This window comes from Erpetoichthys calabaricus, chromosome 13 (genome assembly GCF_900747795.2).
Source record: "Erpetoichthys calabaricus chromosome 13, fErpCal1.3, whole genome shotgun sequence".
Taxonomy (NCBI): domain Eukaryota; kingdom Metazoa; phylum Chordata; class Cladistia; order Polypteriformes; family Polypteridae; genus Erpetoichthys; species Erpetoichthys calabaricus.
The window spans coordinates 103,188,127-103,210,246 of NC_041406.2; the positions used below are offsets into that span (position 1 = coordinate 103,188,127).

General features: G+C 38.1%; 1 protein-coding gene across 1 annotated transcript in view; it reads left to right on the forward strand.

Annotated features, from left to right (window-relative positions):
• The window catches only part of nbeal2 (neurobeachin-like 2), a 338,784-nt gene extending 320,987 nt beyond the window's left edge, over window positions 1-17,797 (forward strand). Inside the window, 8 exon segments of the mRNA XM_028817374.2 lie at window positions 948-1,057; window positions 5,553-5,725; window positions 9,564-9,658; window positions 10,906-11,022; window positions 11,135-11,296; window positions 11,803-11,951; window positions 12,933-13,068; window positions 15,316-17,797. Of these exon segments, the coding sequence (XP_028673207.2) occupies window positions 948-1,057; window positions 5,553-5,725; window positions 9,564-9,658; window positions 10,906-11,022; window positions 11,135-11,296; window positions 11,803-11,951; window positions 12,933-13,068; window positions 15,316-15,423 (1,050 nt within the window). The 3' untranslated portion in view covers window positions 15,424-17,797.
• The last annotated feature ends 4,323 nt before the right edge of the window (window positions 17,798-22,120 follow it).

A 22,120-nucleotide genomic window follows, 5' to 3' on the forward strand; every position in this document is an offset into this window, starting at 1 on the left:
AAGCTGCTTTTTGTCAAAATATATCAATCATGGGTTGACTCAGACCATCGAGACATAACATCTTCGGGAAAGGCGCTATATAAATAAAATATATTATTATTATTGTGCATTAATGTAATGTAACTGCTTATATTTAACAAAAGCAGCTACATTCTCACTAGGTGCTATTATTACAATAAGAGCGCAGTAAATTGCTCCGATTACGTTAGGAAGACCAGACATTGCTACAAATTGCATTTTTATATTGGCAAAAATTATTTTTATTTTATTTTTTTTAATGTATACACATACACCATACAAAACTGGATGTAGTGCCTTGCTGATCAGTTAATAGTCCCATAGCAGGCATGATGGAGTGAAGCTTGATGGAGAAATTCCAGCCCTGCCAGCCAGCTTCCTGAGAAGTCACAACAAGCAGTCAATATAAATTGACAAAAAAACAAAAAAACTTCTTCAGTGCAAATATGTAGCATTTTAAAAGAGAACTAAAACAGCCTATACATCATATTCATCACTTTTGAGGGGTCATAAACTATATACAGTATTATAGTAACAGCTTAGTGATCTGAATTATTATGCAAGCGAGTCATGATTTAGCTGATTTGACTTCATCTCCCAACTTGATCGAGGGTGTCATCATTTCCTAGTTTCTCCAAAATTTTCTGTGCTCCCAGGTCAGAGTTACCATAAATATATGCAAGCATTCACATCAAGTTTTCTTTTAAAAATCCCGACATTTGCATAGGAAGTTGCATACGCACGTTTCGAGTTCTTTGTGCATAAACAAGCCCCTGGTAATTAAGTTGCATATTATTTTATTTTTTTTTGTTTCATAGATCTTCATGTTGTCATATAATGCATTCATTTATTGAAATTTTGTTATCAACCTTTTGCATGACTAGTACTGACCTCTCTGCTGCTTTGATTGCCTTTCTATTTTGTTTCAGGTCACAGTTTGTGCAAATGGCTTGATTGGCACTCATAGTTGGCAGTCCTATGATAAAAATATTGCTAACTATTTCAGCTTCAACCGGGACCCAACCATCTCCAATCCAAAGTAAGACAACATTGTGAGGTGTGCCTTCTAGAGGATCTGTGTATCTTCCAGTTCATTCTGCATGTTCACAGTATGAGCTATAAACTGGCCCAAGCAGCTACTGTTCTGTAAAGCCAGTGTGTTTATTTTAATGAAGTATAAAAATATGAGAACACATGCAAAGCAAGTACCAGAAGGTAACATAATACCAGATACAAGAATGCATTAAAAGGTGTAATGCTAAAGTACAGAGTGACCATTTTCTTAGGTTAACCTAACCTTCCCACATGACTCAATGCTCAGTCAGTGAAAGCACTAAGGGTGTTGGAAAGGATGTGCGATATAAGTGGCTTTACAAGTATGGTAGCAAATACCAGATCTGCTAACATGGGTTTATCAAGAGACTGCAATTCAGTGTCACAGGCATCATTTTAAAAAAAAAAAAAAAAAGTCCAACCTGCAGTAGGCCCATGTTCAGGCAGTCAGCTTTTTCCACAGTCCTGCCAAGAGACGCATATAGAAATGTATATCTCTAAACTTGTTGAAGGTGTGGTATTACAGTTTATGGACTAAACAAAGCATAATGTAAGCTGAGCTGTTGGCAGTGGGTTTTTTTTTTTGCATAGATTAAAATCCATGATACACACAGATACTTTGAATTCAGAAAGTATCCAGACGTCTTCACTTTCGGTACTTTGTGTTATAGATTTGTTTTTACATAGATACATTTGCCATTTTTTGTCTATCAATTTACACCCAATAACTAATCATGACAAAATGAAAATAATGATTTTAACTTAATTAAAACTGCTCATTATAGATGAACGACAAGATGTAGTCTTGTGGTGCCAGACGTGATCCTGACACAAGAATACACGTCTGGGAACAATCCGTTTAAAAACTATGTAATGAACGTGCTGCAAAGACTACACCAACAGAGCTTCTTCCTAAAATACCCACCCTCGATTTCTCCAATCCATGCATCTTAAACTGATGCTGGGGTTTCAGGGAGAGACCTATATAAATATACTGAACAAAAGACTTGAGGCTGAGAGAAAATAAAAGTTAAAATTGCTGTTATCCATCAAGGAGCTCAGTAGTAGAAGGTAACAGAAGCTTAATAATTAATTGACACATTGTAATGAGTGCTGCAATAGTAGAGACAAACACACACACACACAAGCTACTGGGTTCAAAATTTTTGAGAAGTGATTTTGTCTGCTACAACATCTTTGTGGCATTTTAACTTTCGCATTACAATATGTCATAAAAGCGGCAAACGGTTTAGATAACCATTACAGTCTACTGATAACCCACATGTTAAAACATTGCAGTTGTTTTGTCATGGAATGTTTTCATTTTCAATTAGACAGTAATGTTACATTTCTTTAGGTATTTGTATAGATGTGCAATCAGAAGGTGGATGTTGTGCAGCCTCATCTGTGCATCTATTTGGTGTCGTTAAGCAGATTTGTTGATTTGGGTGTTTTGAGTACTGAAATCTGCAACTCCTGTGGCTCTTTGTTATCAGCTCCCTTAACAGCACTCCTTTTGATGGAGTGTGACACACCATTTGCTTCAAATGCATATTTTGCAGTTTGTATTCTCATGAATATAGCTGCCAGTTCTTTCAAGCTTACATCAATTCCTACACTATCGTTGTAATGTTGAACAACAGAGAGCTCACACAGCACCTGCGACAACTTATTGTTCACGTTTTCCATTCTTCCATTGAAAGCCAATGTATGATACAATGCTACAGAAAAGTTTTTCCCATACATCAGGTTATGTTTATTTTTAAAACGTGCAATGTAGCACATGCAACACTGATTTATATGTCTAACAGCTTTTAGGAGTCTTCAAGTGTAGAAACTCATAATGACTTGCTCTCTGTCAGACCAGATTTACAAGAGCACCTCTGATCTTTGCAGATAAAAATTGCAGCCCCTACTTTGAGTGCCGCTTTCATGAAGCGTTGGATTGGTTTACTGATGTGAAACTCGCTGAGCCCTCTAATTATCCCCATCCAGTTTTAAGCAAAATTCACTCATGGTTGCCTTAGGACATATACATTATACATCTGGCTTCAGCAAGACTAGATGAGATGCTATATGAGTGGCAGTAATTGAAAATGATTCCCAAGACTGATTTTCTCCTGTCTGAATTTTAGTGTATGTCATTATTCCATAAATAAGTACTGGGGTGAAACAAAAAGTACAAGGGTGCCATGTTTCATCAGGAGTTTAAAATCTTTTGTTAGTACAATACCGATTATTTATTAATTTCTTAATATTTTGATAGATATTTAAAATGTTAGAAAGACTGATCAACTAAGCATGCTGTAGAGTGACAACTTACACTGTTATTTGTTTGTTGTTGTTCTTATTTACCATTTTATTTATTTAGTGTTTGTCCATACCTTAAAGTCTTAACAAGACTGTGGAAACTGGCTTCAGACTCAGACGTAGCTTTAACACTAGAATTACCAGAGCCTACGAAAAAACTCGTAGATCCGGCCCACCTTAAATCTGTTCGCACCTCTCCATCAGCGTCTTTTGTCCTGTGAATGTGCCGATACAGACAAGCAGCAAGCAGCCTGCTATTCCATCCCCCCACCACCATAGAACGTGCACAAAGTTCTCCCAGCTCATGCCTTGATGATCTGGGAGTGAAATGCTGGAGTTTTAGAGTGGAAATAATTGATTGTTATTTGGAGCACATGTATTTCATGTGTTTTCCGTTTCTACAATAATCTGTGTAAAGACATTGTTAAAATAGAAACGTTTTTCATATTTTAGTAGTAAATGACAAAATGTTGGCATAAACTATATAATGTGTGAAGCCTGAAGTCTAAAGATCAAATAAACACTTTCACAAAAGGTTCAAGGACGATACAACAGCTTCCGTGGCGTAGTGGTAAGATTTGCTGACTTGAAATAAAGAGTCCCCATTTCGATCCAGACTGACTCCTATATTTGCCATTTTCAGTAGTGAGCTGCTCTTGTTGTTAATATTATACAGTACACACATACATTTGGGTTGTGTCTGTAACAGACGGTGTACATTTATAGTACTTTTTCACTTTTTTTTTTCACTTTTATTCTCTCAGTCACAATCACGTTACATACTACCCCACCCCCCAGGGATCTGACGCTATTAGTTTTTATTTGAAACTGGGAATAACTGTAGATGTGAGTGGTGTTTTGAGGCAATGGAACTGGACATTCTCTGATCTGGAGGAATAAAAGCTGACACACAAACGCTGGTGAATCTGCCTTCTTCGTATCTCACCGTCACTTGATTGTTTTTTTTATTCAGTTTTATTGAGTGTTCCTGCTCATGCTGAATTATTATGCACCTTATGGTCTATGAAAAACAGAGACATAGGTATATATGATATTTGGAATTTTTCATTTTATGACCTGTATAGTACATTTCGGAAAACATTGTGGCACGGATTCAACATTATTCATATTATTCATATTCATGCGCATAATATCTTGCGCTTGTAATCGGTGGCCGCGTGTTTTTTCCCCCCAATCTTGCCAGTCTCCATGTTGCTGTATCGTGCTGTTTCTTTTGTACTCTAGGACATGCAGAGGAAAGAATAGTACAGAGAGGTCAGTTCAGCGCTATATGCAATCATCAAATTCAAATGTTAACAGTTCACACACGCAACAACCATCCTTCCTACATTTATGACGTATGTACCTGTTGCAATGCGCACTATAAATGCACACCGTCTGTTACAGGCACAAACCAAATGTATGTGTGTACTGTATAATATTAACAATAAGAGCAGCTCACTACTGAAAACGGCAAATATAGGAGTCAGTCGGGATCGAACCAGGGACTCTTGATTACAAGTCAGCAAATCTTACCGCTACGCCACGGAAGCTGTTGTATCGTCCTTGAACCTTTTGTGAAAGTGTTTATTTGATCTTTGGACTTAAGGCTTCATACATTATATAGTTTATGCCAACATTTTGTCATTTACTACTAAAATATGAAAAACGTTTCTGTTTTAACAATATCTTTACACAGATTATTGTAGAAAAGGAACACACATGAAATGCATTTGTTCCAAATAATGATCTATTATTTCCACTCTAAAACTCCAGCACTTCACTCCCAGATAATCAAGGCTAAAACTGGGAGAACTTTGTGCATGTGCTGTGGCGGTAGGGGGATGGAATAGCAGGCTGCTTGCTGCTTGTCTTTATCTGCACATTTACAGGACAAAAGATGCTGACAGAGAGGTGTGATGGGATTTAAGGTGGGCCGGATCTACAAGCTTTTTCGTAGGCTCTGGTAATTCTAGTGTTAAACAGCCTTTACTTTCTGTAGTGAAATGGAGTGCAGACCCTTGTGAGAGGTTCATCCATTGGGTTCCATGCTGTCCTGTGCAGGCCCTCCATTCATTTAATTTCTTTTGGACCTTAGGTCTCTTCTCATAGCCTCACAGACTTTTGTTTATAATTACACTGTAGATGTGACCCAACATGTCTCATTTTAGGACTCAGCGGTTTTTGAGTGGGCCTTTCTCACCTAGCGTAGAATTGTCTTCTAAGATCTTGGTAGTCTCACATGATGGAAAGCTTCTCTTCAGTGGAGGACACTGGGATAACAGCTTGCGGGTGACATCACTTAGCAAAGGAAAAGTTATTGGACAGATTTCTCGCCATATTGGTATGTAATTTTGAAAACTGTGTATGAAAATTTGTTCTGTATTTACAGTGGTGCTAATCTTACTGCATGAGGTTGCATTTTCATTGAAAATGTTCATTTGCTCTTTGCATTGCTGAAAAGTTTATCTAATAGAAAATTAGGTCTTTTTCAAGTTTAATTTATATTTTCAAAATCATGATATGCATTAACTTGCCACAGGATATTGTGTTCTTAAGTGTAGCAATTTTTTTTTTTTTAATATATATATATATATATATATATATATATATATATATATATATATATATATATATATATCAAATAAAAAATACCTTGCCTGTTCCTGTGGTTTAAAATGGCATCTATGGGGGCACACCTTCCAGCTTGAAAATGAAAACCTTAAAACGTCCCTGATAAATCCCTGTTCAAGCCAGGAATGTATTCTAGTAATGATTCATATCTCAAGACCGTACCCAAATTGTTAAAGAATGTTTTACGGGGGACAAAATATATATTTGAGGGTTTCAGCTGGCTTATGTAGTTCACCTCACAACCTGTCTCCCTTTCACATGGTTTCCTGAGCTCATTTTGTGAATGTTGCATTTGCTGCTGTGATGTAAGCTCTAAGGGGAAGACTTTTGTGAATGTTTTACAAGTAAGTTTTCATGTTTATACCTGTAATATGTCCAACTTTGATTATCAGGATACATTTTGTCTCACTGCTGGATCATATTATTGTAGTCTGAGTTTTAGGACCCCTGTTTTCCTTTATGAACTTTTTGTTGGTTTGAGAAATGGTTATGTACGCTTCTGTCCCGTATTATTAGGAAAATTACGCACTGTCCTTGTTTTTCTTTTGGGTGCCACTGTTTTGTGCCAGTGCATGGTTGTAGCCATGCTGTTTATGCTGATGACATCTGCTGTTAATTGTATGATCAGGAGTGTCAATTATTTGTGACTTCATCACATGTTCTCTATTTAAAAGTCCAGTCCAGCAAGGACTTTTTCCACATGTTTGATACTCTTAGTAAATGCAACAAATGTCTGTAGTAGTTCAGTTAGGGCAAAACAAGTCTGAGTTACATGAACACCTTTTCGCTGGCTTTCTTTCCAATTTAGTTTTCATTCCTATGTGTTGGACTTTTGATGATTGGTGTTTCAGAGTTTTGTCTGGTATTCTGACCTTTTGCCTGACCCTGACATCATTTGTGTTCTGTTCTGCTTTTCTGTACCTCTCTGAGCATTACAAGAAGAAAAAATAGCCTTCTGATAAAACTAAGACTCTTACCTGTTTTATTGACTAAGATTTTGGTGCATGGTTCTGTATAGTCTGCTTGCTTTCTCCTTTTTTGCTGGTATAAGACCCCTTCCTGCCTCTTTGGCTTTATTATCTGTCACTTTTGGTGCCATCTCCAGATCACACCTCCATTTCTTTCTGAGATTGTAACACTTTTCTGTATGAGCCACAATGTACTTATAAGAAGCTCCAAAAAGTTGAATATGAAGGAATAAAGAGAGAAAGATGGAATAGAAGAGCTAAAAGGCATAAATACACAACCTGAAGCTACACTGAGGCTCTGGTAAAGTAACTTCAGGAGGACTGATGGAAACAGTAGACACTTGATTTTTTCTTTTTTCTTTTCACATCCTGGATATGTGCATCTTTAAGACAAGTTAGTAGAGATGTTGTGCTAAACAGGTTCGGGCATGTGTGTTGTGTTGTGATTTTCTTATTTACCTTAAAACTGCGTCCACAAAGGTCACTATAAATAGACAAGGGAACAGGAATGTATGATTACCTCGGGGAAATAGCACCAGGGATCGGTGATAAAGTGTGTTTCCATCTCATTCCCTTTTGTTGTCATAAACATAACTGAAAAATACAAAAGACATTTAAATGCTTGGAGGCACTTGAGGTGTGGTGCTACTGGCGCATGTTAGGGGTACCTTGGACACATTATGGGTCAAAACATATAATACTCCCAACGTATAAGTAGTTAAGAGGAGTCCTCCTTGCAGGTAGAAAGAGGAAACTGGTCAGTTTGGCCATCTCCGTTGCAGTTAGTTATGATAGATAGATAGATAGATAGATAGATAGATAGATAGATAGATAGATAGATAGATAGATAGATAGATAGATAGATAGATAGATAGATAGATAGATAGATAGATAGATAGATAGATAGATAGATAGATAGATACTTTCTTTCTTTCTTTCTTTCTTTCTTTCTTTCTTTATTAATCCAAGGGGGAAATTCACATACTCCAGCAGCAAAAAATATTAAATTAAACAGTAATTAAAAATGCAGGTAAAAAACAGACAATAACTTGAAGAATGTTCAACGTTTACCCCCTCTGGTGGAATTGAAGAGTCGCATAGTTTGGGGGAGGAATGATCTTCTCAGTCTGTCAGTGGAGCAGGACAGTGACAGCAGTCTGTCGCTGAAACTGCTCCTCTGTCTGGAGATGACACTGTTTAATGGATGTAGTGGATTCTCCATAATTGATAGGAGCCTGCTGAGTGCCCGTTGCTCTGCTACGGATGTCAAACCGTCCAGCTCTATGCCAACAATAGAGCCTGCCTTCCTCACCAGTTTGTCCAGGCGTGAGGCATCCTTCTTCTTAATGCTGCCTCCCCAGCACACCACTGCGTAGAAGAGGGCACTCGCCACAACCATCTGATAGAACATCTGCAGCATCTTACTGCAGATGTTGAAGGATGCCAGTCTTCTAAGGAAGTACAGGTTTTACAGGTGTTGATATCATAGTTGTTGAACTTGATAGACTGGAGGGGAATGACATTGATTGCCTTGCTCTGAACAGTGATGAAGAAAAGCTTGTGGACCAGGATAGTTACCATTGTCTGTTGAAGACATGGTGCATTAAGAAGAAAAAAAAACTTTGATGCATTACACTGCGTGTATTTTGTAATTTTTAATGTTCTTCCTTTCACAATTTTACAGTGCCCTGTAGACCCATATACAAGGTAAAAACAGGAATGGTATGTTTTCAAATTAAAAAAAACAACATACTAAATAACACAATTTCCTGTGGTCAGTTAATTTATACCATGATTGTGAGTTAATAAATTTAATTAGTAAAATATATAAATGGATCCTTTGTCTAACTGAGGTGCCATAGTGGTACATAACCGTATTGCTTTGCTGTATTGCTTCAAATCATGGCCTGGCCACTGACGTGTTAGAGTTTGTGTGACCTGTCGGTCTCTGTGGGCCTTTCTAGGAACATTCCACTTTTGCTCCCACATCCCAAAGACATGCTAGCTACATTTAGAATGAGTTGGCAGTTCTTACTGTAATGGCTATTAGTGAGTGTGGGTGTGCATGAGTGTGGCCCACAAAAGTCTGATGTTCTGTCCAGGAATGGCTTTTTCCTTGCACCCTGTACAGCAGCTGTAGGCTCCAGTTCCCATCTCCCAAATTTGGGGTAAGCAAGTTTAGAACATAGATGGAAAAACAAACAGAAATTTTAGGATCAGTGCCTAAAGTTCTGTTTTTGTAGACTGTATGTGTTTAAAGGAAAAAAATGGTGATTTGTGATAAGAAAGGGGAGGAGAAAATGCCCTGTTCTTTTCTAAATCTCCTCCACTACAAGCTGAATTCATTTTCAGTTTTATACAAGTGAGTAAAAGGCCTTTCATTTACTAACAGTTGTTCAGTTTTTTTCTTGCATTTTGTACATAATGCCGGAACTACGCTTCCATAGTAGCAATGCACATAAATCTTTTGTCATGTTGGTTTACAGTTTCAGGATGTATGTAGCTTTTCCCCTTATATCCCCCTTGTTTTCTTTCATTAAGTCTGTAGTCTCTAATTCATGTCTTCAAATTATTTTTCAGACATTGTAACCTGCCTCGCTATTGATCTGTTTGGAATTTACCTCATCTCTGGATCTCGAGACACCACTTGCATGGTCTGGCAAGTCCAGCAGCAGGTATTCTTGATGTGATATTCAAAACCAAATCAGTCTCCATTGCAGCAGGCAATGACTTGGAAAAGTTTTCAGTTGTTGCTATATTATACAGTACATGATATTTAAACATGGCCTTTTAGGGTGTATTTGTATTGCAAGTTCACAACTTCTTATATTCTCACTACTACCGTTTAATTCAGATATGAAAGCCTGGAGTTACCAAAGGAAAGTTGTTTGAATGCTTTCAGTTTCTGCTAACCCATGATTATATTTTATCTTTTAACATTTTTGATTCAAGTCTTGGGGCTGCTAAGTCAATTCCCACATTTGAGTAGCAATGTTGCCTTCAGTTAAGTCGCTTTATGTGCTAGTGCTCCACTTGTGCTGCTTTTTGAAGTCACTTGAGAGAAACTTGTAAGCCAGATACAAGTATGTATGTTTTGCTTATAGCAGTTAAAATCTGTTTCTGATAGAAGCACAAGACACACTAATCATCATGCTTGGATAAGAGAAGAAGTAGTGAGTCGTCCAACACCCTGGACTTGTGAGATTTTTTCACTACTTAAGCCAATGCCAATGTCACATTATGCATGAATGGAGCAGCTAAGAGAACTTTTGCCTCTCACTCTCTCTCAGCCTTTCACTTAAGTCCAGACTTGTCTTGCTTGACTCGCCTCTTAGACTGGGGGATTCTGTACATGAGTTCAGCACAGGCAGACTCCATGCCCATTTAAGTCTAGCGCTCAGCGTATTGTCCTTTCATCTCGGCCATCTGTATTCTCCCAGAGTAGCTGGCCAGACAGTTTCTGATTTGGAATTTCTTAACTACATGCAGAAATAATTTCTGATAGACTATGTTGAACATTATTGAAATTAAAAGTATGAAGACAATTTTACAAATAAAGACATTTATAACTACAGTATTTACTGTATGACAAATCCAATATTTAAATCTCCACTACCGAGTTTTTCTTACAGAGTTTGAGACCCAAACACAAATAGGCTGTTGAATATAAAACAATATTTTTCTTTCATATGTGTTTTTTGTTTTGTTTTGTTTGTTTTTTAACACTATATGTTAAATTTGACTATAGATTGGCTCAGTGTAAGTGAATGCAGGTTTGTACATGAGCAATTGAGGAGACAGTTATACTAACCATAGCCTTTGTTCTAAAATTTAAGGCAGTGAAGCCGCATCTGTAGTGATAAAGTACGTAGAAACATTATTTTAGGAATTTATTTTGTTTTTATTCCCCTTAATAATATAGGGTGGATTTGCCAGTGGTCTTGCTCCCAAGCCAGTTCAAGTTCTTTATGGACATGATGATGAAGTAACATGTGTCGCAATCAGTACAGAGTTGGACATGGCAGTCTCAGGTTCAAAGGTAAGAAGACATGAAGGCATAACTTATACAAAGACTGCCATATTGGAGGCATTCAGCTGGGACCAATTAGCTGCATTCAGTAAGTCCGCATTCTCTGACTTCTCTCACGCAGGATGGCACACTTATTATGCACAGTGTGCGCCGGGGGCAGTTCATGCGCACGCTGCGTCCTCCAGTTGAGAGTAGCTTGCCAGTCTTGATTTCCAATGTGGCTATAGCAGTGGAGGGACAGATAGTCACTCAAACCATCATTGAGGGGAGAGCAGCCATTAAGGTAAAGTATATGTTAAGAACAGTTTTTCTAATCAACCATTTTCCATTTTAGCATGATGCAGGTGGGATGTAAACCACAAAGATGTTCAGTATTTTAAGTGTTTATGCATTAACAATCTGTAGATGAAAAGATTTTGCAATCTCTCTCCCTCCCCAACTTACTTCCTTTCTTCTTCGTTGTATTGTTTAGCACCATATGTGATTTTTTATTTTCACATTACCAGTTGACCTGTAGATCTAATCAAGTTAAGCGATGCAGAGAAATGTTTGTGATTTTTATGTTATATTTAGAATTTCACTTACATTTGAGTTTAGCTTGCAAATTAACTATTAAGACTTAAATGGCAAAGCATTTATGAATGATGTAATAAGTCCATGTTTTCCTGTATTGATCATTAAACAGTTTTGTTTAGAAGTCATTTTTGGGAGTGAAGATTATTTGCCTTTTGGTCTTTCATCATATCTTCAGTAAATCAGTAGCTTATTATTCCTGTCTTATCTCTATAGGATAAGAATCGCCTTCATCTCTACTCCGTAAATGGGCAGCTGCTGGCCTCAGTGCCATCAGAGGAGCAGGCGACCTCTCTTTGTTTGTCCCAGGAGCATGTAATCCTGGGTACTGCTCAAGGTTCTTTACACATTAGGGATTTGTACAGGTAAGTTGCTCCACATGAGCTAAGTTATTGCATCTTATGTGTGTCTAAACAAATTAAAAGACTGTTTGCACATGACAAAATAAGGCTTTGTTCAGTTACAGGCTGTACGATGTTTTTAAGTTCAAGTTTTGTTTGATTTATGACATTGTGAAAGAGGGGAGCATCTCTGAGCCCCAAACCCTGGATTCAGCCAACACAAACACAGTCATGGATTCATATATAATGATTTATTCTTCCCAGTACCTTTACAGGCCCTTCAAGAACCCTGTGTATCACAGCACACCACACCACACAATAAAGATTTTTTTCTTTCTTCTCCTTCCTATTCCTCTTCCTACACGCAAGTGTTGTCCTCTGCCTCTTGCTTGGAGGAGGTTGAGTGGCTTCTATTATGTATGATTCAGGGGCACTTACGGTGCTAGGGTGTAGCCCACTGGAAGCATTTCCAAGTCAAACAGAAGTCCCTTGGTGACTCCACATAACCCAACATAACCCAACAGGGCTGCTCCACTGGACTACAGGTCCCAGCATTCTCTGCGGGTGTCCATTCTAACCCAGTGATTCTGCTATCTAGCATACCGGTGAATAAAGGAACCAAACATTGTTGTCTCCCCTGGTCATTCCATTATATTGGCCACCTAGCTGTGAGTAAGGGTTCCTGTTCCTCCTGGCTGGAAAAACCGACCATCTATTTTCCTTTATTATGACTTTCCAGCCAGGCAAGGAATCATCCTCCATCTCCTTTGGGACACCTGTCCATCCAATATTTAATATTATTCGCAACATAAAGTTTGCAGTTAGTTTATCCAGCAAATACGTATTTTATTTAACCTAAATGACTTCTACATCTTTTTATTGTGTGTTTTGAGCTACCTTTATTAACCAGTATGCATTTCATCATAACTGTTCTTAAAGCAAAATTAACTTTAAATGAAAATGCACTTTTAAAATGTTAAATTGGTTTGGTTTGCCATCTTCTAGCCTAAAAGCAGTTATCAGTCCACTGCCACTGAAGCTCCCAGTCCATAGTGTTTCCCTAACAAAGGAGCACAGCCACATCCTTGTTGGACTAGCAGATGGAAAGCTTATTGTTGTTGGAGCAGGAAAGCCATCAGAGGTAAGAATTGCTTATGTACAGTAATAGCTTAATGTGTTAACCTTTCATTTAAGTTGGAGATATGGTGCTTGAAACCTTGCTTAGATGTGTGTATTAAATGACTGACTCTCAAAGTAAAACATATACACTTTTGGTAAAGCAATAGTGTTCTAATATAGTGTTCTAATAAGTGTGCTGCAGAAATTAATTTTTCAGAAAGCTGATGCTATCTTCCCTGGGTTCAGTTTAAGGGTAACTTTAGCTTTCTGTGAGAACATAAGCAAAAAAAAAAATTAAAAACTTAAAAGAAGCAGAGCCAATCAGGCCAGTAAAATTTGACGATTCATATTCACCAAGAGGTTCCATAAGTAACATCTTTGAGGATGAATGCACATTTCATTATTTACCAGTGCCTATTCTGATATCCTGAACTGTTTTTAAATCTGTCACATGAATTTGTAAAAAAAAATGATAGCTTTTCTTCATGATAGTTGTTTTTAGTATTGTTACACACCCATCAGTGTCCTATTTGTAGCTCTGTATCACTTTCCATCAGATGTTTTTCAAATGCCTAGATAAGTAAAAAGCTATTTTGGCCAGCACAAGTCTATCAATCTTATTTTTTCTTTAACATCCTTCATCATGTTCCCAGGTGGCAGAATGAAGCATCTTCTTTTACCATTTGTCCACCAAGTAGGAAATACAAAGCATATCACTCGAGTCTATCCAGGCAGATCAGACAATGCCAGATAAATAGCAAGTATTAGGAGTCACATAACGATACTTTTTCATTCATTTAAAAAAATATATACTAGGAAACACTGAGACCTCAAAGAAAGGTGATGCATGTGCTTCTCAAACCTGCTTACTATCACAGAGTTCTTTTAAAAAGTGCTCTGTAAATCCAGGCCAGGTTTGCAGTACTGGGAAGTTGCCTGGCAAGGCGATGGGCTTCAGTGTTAGTGAGCTGCTCATTGACTCTACATTTAGGCTAACCTCTCACTGTATTATGTGTGACAGCATCAAGACATTGTTGTGTCATTGTTATTCATTCATCATCACTGGAACGGCTCTTTCTTTTGGTTTGCCACTGAGCTAACAGATTTTGTTGTTTTTCACGGCATAACTATGGATGACTTTGTTTTGTGATTCAAGTCTATGATGTTCAGTTGTGATGAAAATGAACAGTCTGCTGTAAAGACAAGGGCAGATGTCAGTTCATGCAGGGAGCTGTCCATGTTTGACGCACCTGAATTGTGTGTGCAGAAGTTGGTGTGCTTCATTCTTAGCATATGTTGCTACGGTTGTTTTCCTGTTGGCCATGGCACGTGCCCTTGTCGCCACATGCTGTGAGAACGACCTGAGGCTTGATTACATTACAAGGATAGTTTACACCTCCTATTTTTACTGCAGGAGAGCATATTTTATCGTAAGCTCACTATTAAATCCAATTGGCTCAGTGATTCGCAAGTTTTTATGTGGAAGACAGACAACCCATATATATATATATATATATATATATATATATATATATATATATATATATACTGGGGGCTTTGCCCACTGCTCGATTTGCTCTCCAACCCCACCGGCCTGCGCTACGCACCAGCCACTTCGTGTCTCTGCCGCTCACGTATGTGGATTTCACTTTCACCAAACAACAAATCTTTTAATTGTTGCAGATACGCCTTTTCATTGGGAAGAAACACTACTTTTCCCAGATGGCAACATGAATTAGATGATCTACAAGTCTCCGACTTAAAGTTTAAATCCGAACAATATTTTCAATCTCTTTTTGCTGTTCCGTTATTTCACAGAGTAATAATTTCCATTTGTTTGCACTAATGCGATCTTTACTATCATTTTTTTGAGACTTTCGAATTTTAGTACTTTCATTATCTCTAACCTGCTCTACATGTGTATCGCGCCAACGTTTTTGGATTTTTTATGACATTCTACTTTGTCATCTACTCTTTGTCTTTTATTTCTGGCCCCAGGCGTGGTTAAATCTCGTCTCACGGGACGTGAAAGTATCTCTCTGAAAAAGTCTCGTCTCATCTTGTCACAGGATTTTTTTATTATAATAGATATATATAAAAATAAGTGATCTGCAGGGTGTGCACCAACCACCCAAACCCAACACAAGCAGACACCGGGCAAACAGTACAAGTTCATTTACAAGGGGAACACTATCCAGATGCTTTCAGTCATTTATTTCATGAATCAGCTACTAAAATTTTTTTTTTTTTTTTTTTAAACAAATTCAAGGTGAAATCTGGACAGTTCACCAGGAGACTGTGGGGATCCACTCGGCGAATTTCTCAGGTATCTTCAGGGGAGACAGAATACAACCCAACAGAGTCTGCTGAAAAATAAGACTGAAGATGGTCTTATAAGGTGAAGATTACTGATTGGTATAAGTAAGCTCTCTGTGAAGATTACTGATCGTCTGCATAACTATGGCAGACCCACACTGGACGGCAGTCTGCATTCCACACACAGGACTGTTGAATGAATTACAACTTGCCAACCCAAGACAAGACCTGAAACAGGAGAGTTCCATTTGATCACTTAATTCTGTTTTTAATTGTTTCTTTTTTATTGACACTTTCCTAAATGCACTTTTACATTTCTTCATAACAATATTTAATCACATTTTAAATCTGTATCTAATTGAACGGTGAAATGTGGAATCACTGCAATGAAGATATTAACTCTGAATATGCAAAAATACAACAGAAGACAAAACTGCTAAAGAGGACAGAAGCTGATGCAGTCGGAGGACGCCATGAAAACTTTTTTTTTCTTTTTTTTTATTCACAGAGATGCCTTCATGCTGTGTATGAACATATTCTCTAACTTCTTGATTAGCCTGCACAAGTGAATACTGTACAGATTATGAGAGCTAATCATTTCTGTTGTCCAAAGCCTGTGGGTCTGGTGCTCCTTGTCTTTGTTGTGGAGTAGGAGAGCTTCACTTTTATACCTGAATATTATGAAGTTACTTTGGGAGAGCAGGTCCTGCACTAAAGTAAGCTTTAGAAACCAAAACAGACAAGGCAGAAAGAGGACTGAAAAAAAGAACTAAGAAAACTGCTGGCAACATAAGCACCTGTGCCTTGTTTTTGTATCTTCTGTGTCACCTTGACACTGTAGGTCCACCTCACACGGACCTTTTATGAAAGTCAAATTTCTTGCTGCTAGTGTAAGGTGTGATTTTTTTTGGGGGGGGGGGGGGGGGGGGGCACTGTGGAGCAGGGTTTTGCTGTAATGGGAAGGCTTCAGACATGGTGGGAAGCCACTGGATGTAATGTCCCTTCAGTTTGTCCTCATTTTACACTGGGACTAAATTTAAATGTTGTCTGCAGGTTTTCTGAGGTTTGGTGAATTTAAAAGCTACTGCCTGGTACTGATGTCAGCACATTTGGAGTGTTTGGTTCTTTAAGATGGTAGCTGCTTATTGCTGTGTATGTCAGGAAATGATTAAGACAATACTTTGCACTACTGTCCTTTTATGTTACTGAATTTGCATTGCTACAAATCCCATTGGACTTGCATACTTACTGGGTGACCCTGGTACACTTTGTAACTCTGGTGATAAAGAAACCTCATCATACCTGGCAGCAGGTGATCTTTCAAGTACACACAATAATCACTTATGCCCTGTCCATAAGGCTCCAGAAGCCCATATAGCCCAATTGGAGTAAGTGGGCTCATTGATAGGTGGGTGTATGGTCCAGTATGTCATTCAGCTGAGTAAATGTTGAAAGCTCTTTTTGATTCTCCCAGTGTTTTTGCCAAAGAAAAGTCCTTTTTTTATTATTATTTTGCTAATGTGAATCGCACCCAGCAATAATACTCCATGTTCTTTCTTCTGCCCACAGTATTCAGGCTATTTCAAATGACTTTCTGGGAGTCTGTGACCTAGTAATCTTTCTGGCCTAGAGTGAGCTAGAGCCATTGAGCATCTGTCTGCGGGCTTTATGGAGCACATGTGCAACCAAAAAATACATGGAGAGAATAAAATCATTTTATGCCTAATCAATTCCTCTCCTATGCAGAGAGCTTACTCAAATTTTAGTTGGAGTCATTCATCAGCTGCAGGTCAGCACTTGTAGCAAAGTGCAGCAGAATTCTTCTTTCCATGTATTTTTTTTACTCGGTTTCTGTGGAAGGAGAATGTCTGGAGGTAATCTAAATCCTTGTCTTGTTATAACTGCCATATTTGTCGCATCATTTTACTGACCAAGTGGGGTTTTTTCACTCAATTTTGAAGATTTTTTGCCCAGCCACGTAAGGTTCTTGCTAGTGAATCATACATCAAGCCAGCAGTCAACACGGTCCAAAGTAAAAAACTTAAATAACTAAATAAATAGAGACAGGCAGACATGTCCAAGTCAGTACAATTCAGGATGAACTGCCATTTTTAGATGATGCAATTTGTGTGCAATAACAAACAATGCATTATAGGGTCCTTATGCTATAAAATATATAGAGAGCACAACAAAGGGATTTATCTGAAGGTTTGCAGCACTGATGGTTGTTTCAGGTTTGTGTTTTTTCCCCTTTCTTAAAACTAGATATGTTGTTTAAATATATGAAAGGTTAAAAAATGGTTTTATAAGTGATCTGAGCACCAAATGTTTTTAACAACAAGTGGTTTTCACATACGCCTGCTCAGTGTAGTCACAATAAAAAGGAATGTATGTGAATGGTTTAAGGGCACCACCTGGTGGAAGGTTTTAGTAAATTGTTAAAAATGTGGAAAATAATGAGGACGTATTCTCGCTTTACAAAATGAGTCTAACATTTGTTTGGTTTATTCAGGTTTACACCCTGTAAGACTGTCCTGAAATACAATATGTCTGAGCTGGAGCTTATGTGACCCTTCTCAGCGTTCTTCTGTGTGCTTTAGGGACGACGTATGTTCATATGGCTTTCTTTTTAGAAAGTCGCAAAACAAAAAAAATCATCAGGAATGAAAAGTTGTAAAGTGTGTGTGTTTTTATACTACTGCTGAATATATTTCAGATTTGTGTATGATGCTTACAGAAAAACATGATGTATATAAATCTTGAGCACAATCATTTTTAGAATAACCTTATAATGAAACTAAAAAGCTTTTCTGAGCAACATCACCGTCTTGTTTTTATTTAATAAAAAGTGATTGTCCTTCACTGTGAGTACAGCTGAAGTCATTTGTAACAGTTTGTGTGTTGTCCATCCAGTGTTTTCATATTTTTAATGAAGAAACAGGCTATGAAGACAGCCATGTTATTGTGTTTGACTAACATTCAAGGTTCATGCCAATACTGGAGTGTTTTTGACTTGTGTACAGTGATTTTTAAATTTACAGTGCCTGGAAAAAGTGTTCCTTGGAAGTTTTCACATTTTATTGTTCTACAGCTTTGATTCACAGTGGATTTAATTGGGCTTTTTTGATAATCAGAAAAAGGCTCTTTAATATCAAAGTGAAAACATATCTGCAGGGTGGTCTAAATTAATTACAAATATAAAACACAAAATAATTGACTGCATAAGTATTTGAGTTGGTATTTAGTAACAGCAGCCATGACAGCCTTGAGTCTGTGTGCTTGGGCCTCTCCCTGTCAGCTTTGCACATCTGGACTCTGCCATTTTTCCCCAGTCTTCTTCTTTGTAAAAGTACGCAGGGTCCGTCAGGTGTCATGGTGGTTGTGATTGAACAGCTTTCTTCAAGTCCAGCCCTGATTTCTTAGTTGGATTGAGATCTGGACTCCAACTCTGTCTCTACAGAACATTCACATTGTTGTCTTAAAGTCATTCCTATGTAACTTTGGCTTTATGCTTGGGGATGTTGTTGTCTTGCTGGAAAACTAATCTACTCCCAAGGTGCAGGATCCTTGGAAGATTTCATCAGGTTTCACCCATGATTTCCTTGTATTTTGCTCCATTCATCCAAAAAAACACCTCTGCAGCAGGCCCTGGAGGGCTTGTGAATTGTTTCCTCAGCCAGATGCTGCCACCACCACAGTGGAGATGGTGTGTTTTTGATAATGGTGCAGTGCTCTGGTTACAGTGGCATGCAAAAGTTTGGGCACCCTTGCTTAAAATGTCAGCAACTGTGAATAGTTAAGTGAGCAGAAGATGAACTGATCACCAAAAGGCATTAAGTTAAAGATGACACATTTCTTTTCAGCACTTTCTGCAAGATTATAATAATAATAATTATAATAATTCAGATTAGTGTATTGCTTTTTTTTTTTGTACATGTGTATAGTGAAAAAAGGAAAGGAGCACCAAAAGGTTGGGCACCCCAACGTATTTGAGGTCTCTGATAACTTTTCCCAATGTCTCAGACCTTAATTAACTCATTAGGACTATGGCTTGTTTACAGTCATCATTAGGAAATCCCAGGTGATGCAAATTGCAAAGATGTATAAACTCTCGACTCCTCAACCCTAGCCCAGCAATCAGCAGCCATGGGCTCCTCAAAGCAGCTGCCTAGCGCTCTGAAAAATAAAATATGTGATACTCACAAAGCAAAGAGAAGACTACAAGAATATAGCAAAGTGTTTCCAGGTAGCTGTTTCCACAGTTTATAACATTATTAAGAAATGGCAGTTAACAGGAATGGTGGAGGTCAAATTGAGGTCTGGAAAATCAAGAAAACTTTCTGAAAAAACTGCTCAGTGAATTGGTAGAAAGCCAGATACCCCCCTACCTCCGTTTGACTGCAGGCTCTGGAGTGGTGGTGCTCTGTTCTACTGTGCAGCAACACCTGAGCAAATATGACCTTCATGGTGGAGTCACCAGAAGAAAACCTTTCCTGCATCTTGGCCACAAAATTCAGTGCCTGAAGTTTTCAAATGAATATCTATACAAGGCTGATGCATTTTGGAAACAAGTCCTGTGGACTGATGAAGTAGGACTTTCTGGACACAATGTGCAAGGGTATGTTTGTAGAAAAAAAAGTGGTGCTGAATTCCAGAAAATGAACACCTGTCCAACTATTAAGCATGGGTGTGGATCGATCCTGCTTTGAGCTTGTGTTGCAGCCAGTGGCACAGGGAACATATCATTGTAAGTGGGAAGAATGGATTCACATTAATACGAGCAAATTCTGGAAGCAGACATCACACCATCTGTAAAATTGTTGAAGTTAAAAAGAGGAGGTGTCCTACAACAAGATAATGACCTGAAACACACCTAAAAATCTACAATGAAATACCTCAAGAGGCACAGACTGACAGTTGTGCCATGACCCTCAAAGTCCTCCGACCTCAACATCATTCAAAATCTGTGGACAGACCTCAAAAGAACAGTTTGTGCAAGATGGCCCAATAGTCTTGCAGAATCAGAAGACTTTTTCAAGGACAAATGTTCAAACATACCCCAAGTAAGAACTGAAAGACCCTTAGCTGGCTACAAAAAGTGTTTACAAGCTTGTGCTACTTGACAAACAGGATGTTACTAAGTACTGGCCAGGCCACGTCAGGTGCCCAAACATTTGCTTCAGCCCCTTCCAATTTTTTTGGTATTTTGTACCCATGAATTATGGAAATAAAAATGTAATCTTGCATAAAATACTGAAAAGAAATGTTGCATCTTTAACTTTGTGCCTTTTAGTGATCAATTCATCTTCTGATCACTTAACTACTCGCAGTATACATTTTAAGCAAGGGTACCCAAACATTTGCATGCCACTGTATGTCAAACATGGCGCATTGAATGTGATGTTCTATGGTCTGATGATTGTCCCTTCTTTCAGCTGACTCCAGAGCTTCCCATGTGCCTTTTGGCAAAATGTAGCCGAGTCCCTTCTCCAATCCCACTGGTTTTCATCATCTACAGTATTTGGGTGTCTCGTATGAAGGGGGCCTCTATATTTTTGAGAAATGTAAAAAGAGCCCATCTCTTGCCAACAGTTCTGCCCCTATTTATATTTAAACTACCGAAAAGTCTGAATTAGCTTAAGTCTACGTCTATAACATCTGAGACTATAAGAGACTCTGGGGAAAGTAACATGAGATATATTAAGCTTTCCAATATTCACCTGGTAGCAGTGCTGCCTAAAGAGCCCCATTACACGTGGCCTCTCCGAAGAGCTGCTCATCCAAAAATGAAATGAAATTCATATAATTAGAATGAGAAATGTTCTGTTGTTTTCATATAAGTTGTTTCAACTATTACATCTCATAGCGAGTTACAGCCAAGTTCAGGTACTGTGGTATTTTGGGTACTGCAGAGAATCGGCTAACACCTGTGTTATTATTATTGTTATTATTTCAGACTGCTTTAATACTGGACACCTTTCATCAAGCGAGAGGGGGATTGGAGATTTTAGTGAATGTGCAATGGTGAAAGAGGGGCACAGTACAATTAAAACTAAACTGTGTGATCACGACTGACTGAATTTGCCCATGTCACTGCCCAAGATAGTAAGTTGCGTTATCCTCATTGATTCAGAAATGATTCATTCTGTACCAGTATGATAATAATGAATCATTCTGAATGCTGGTGACTTCAAGTGTCTTTTAGACATGTCCATCCATGGATACTATAAGCTGGACCTGCTCTATCCAAATATGAATGACTTTAAATCTAAACTTGTGGTACAATCTGAACAGGTCCATTACAAGCCTACCTATAAGCCTATTATTGACAGCAGAAGCTTTGTTATCCAAACCAGAAGTTTTTATGTGGATTTGGGAGTTTTTATTATAATTATTATATTTATCCTTTTGGGAGCTTCTGTAAAATTGTAAGTTTCCCTTGGTGATAAAGTATAAACTAATGTAGGCACCTGCAGAGCTATTGAAACACCAGCCCCCTTTGGGCATAGTGGTTAGTCGGCAGTGAAAAGGACAGACACTACCATGCTTGGAATACCTGCCAAAACGTGGTCAATGTGTCAAACGGGTCAAAGATCTTGTATCTTACAAGTGTGAGACAAGATCAAATGCTAACAGCAACGTTAAAGATTCTGATCCTCAACATGCAAGCATTTAGTTTTGTTTTGAATACAATTATATTTTTTGGTTATTTCCGTAAAAAGGGATAAATGTTAAAATACATATGTGGAAGTTCATAG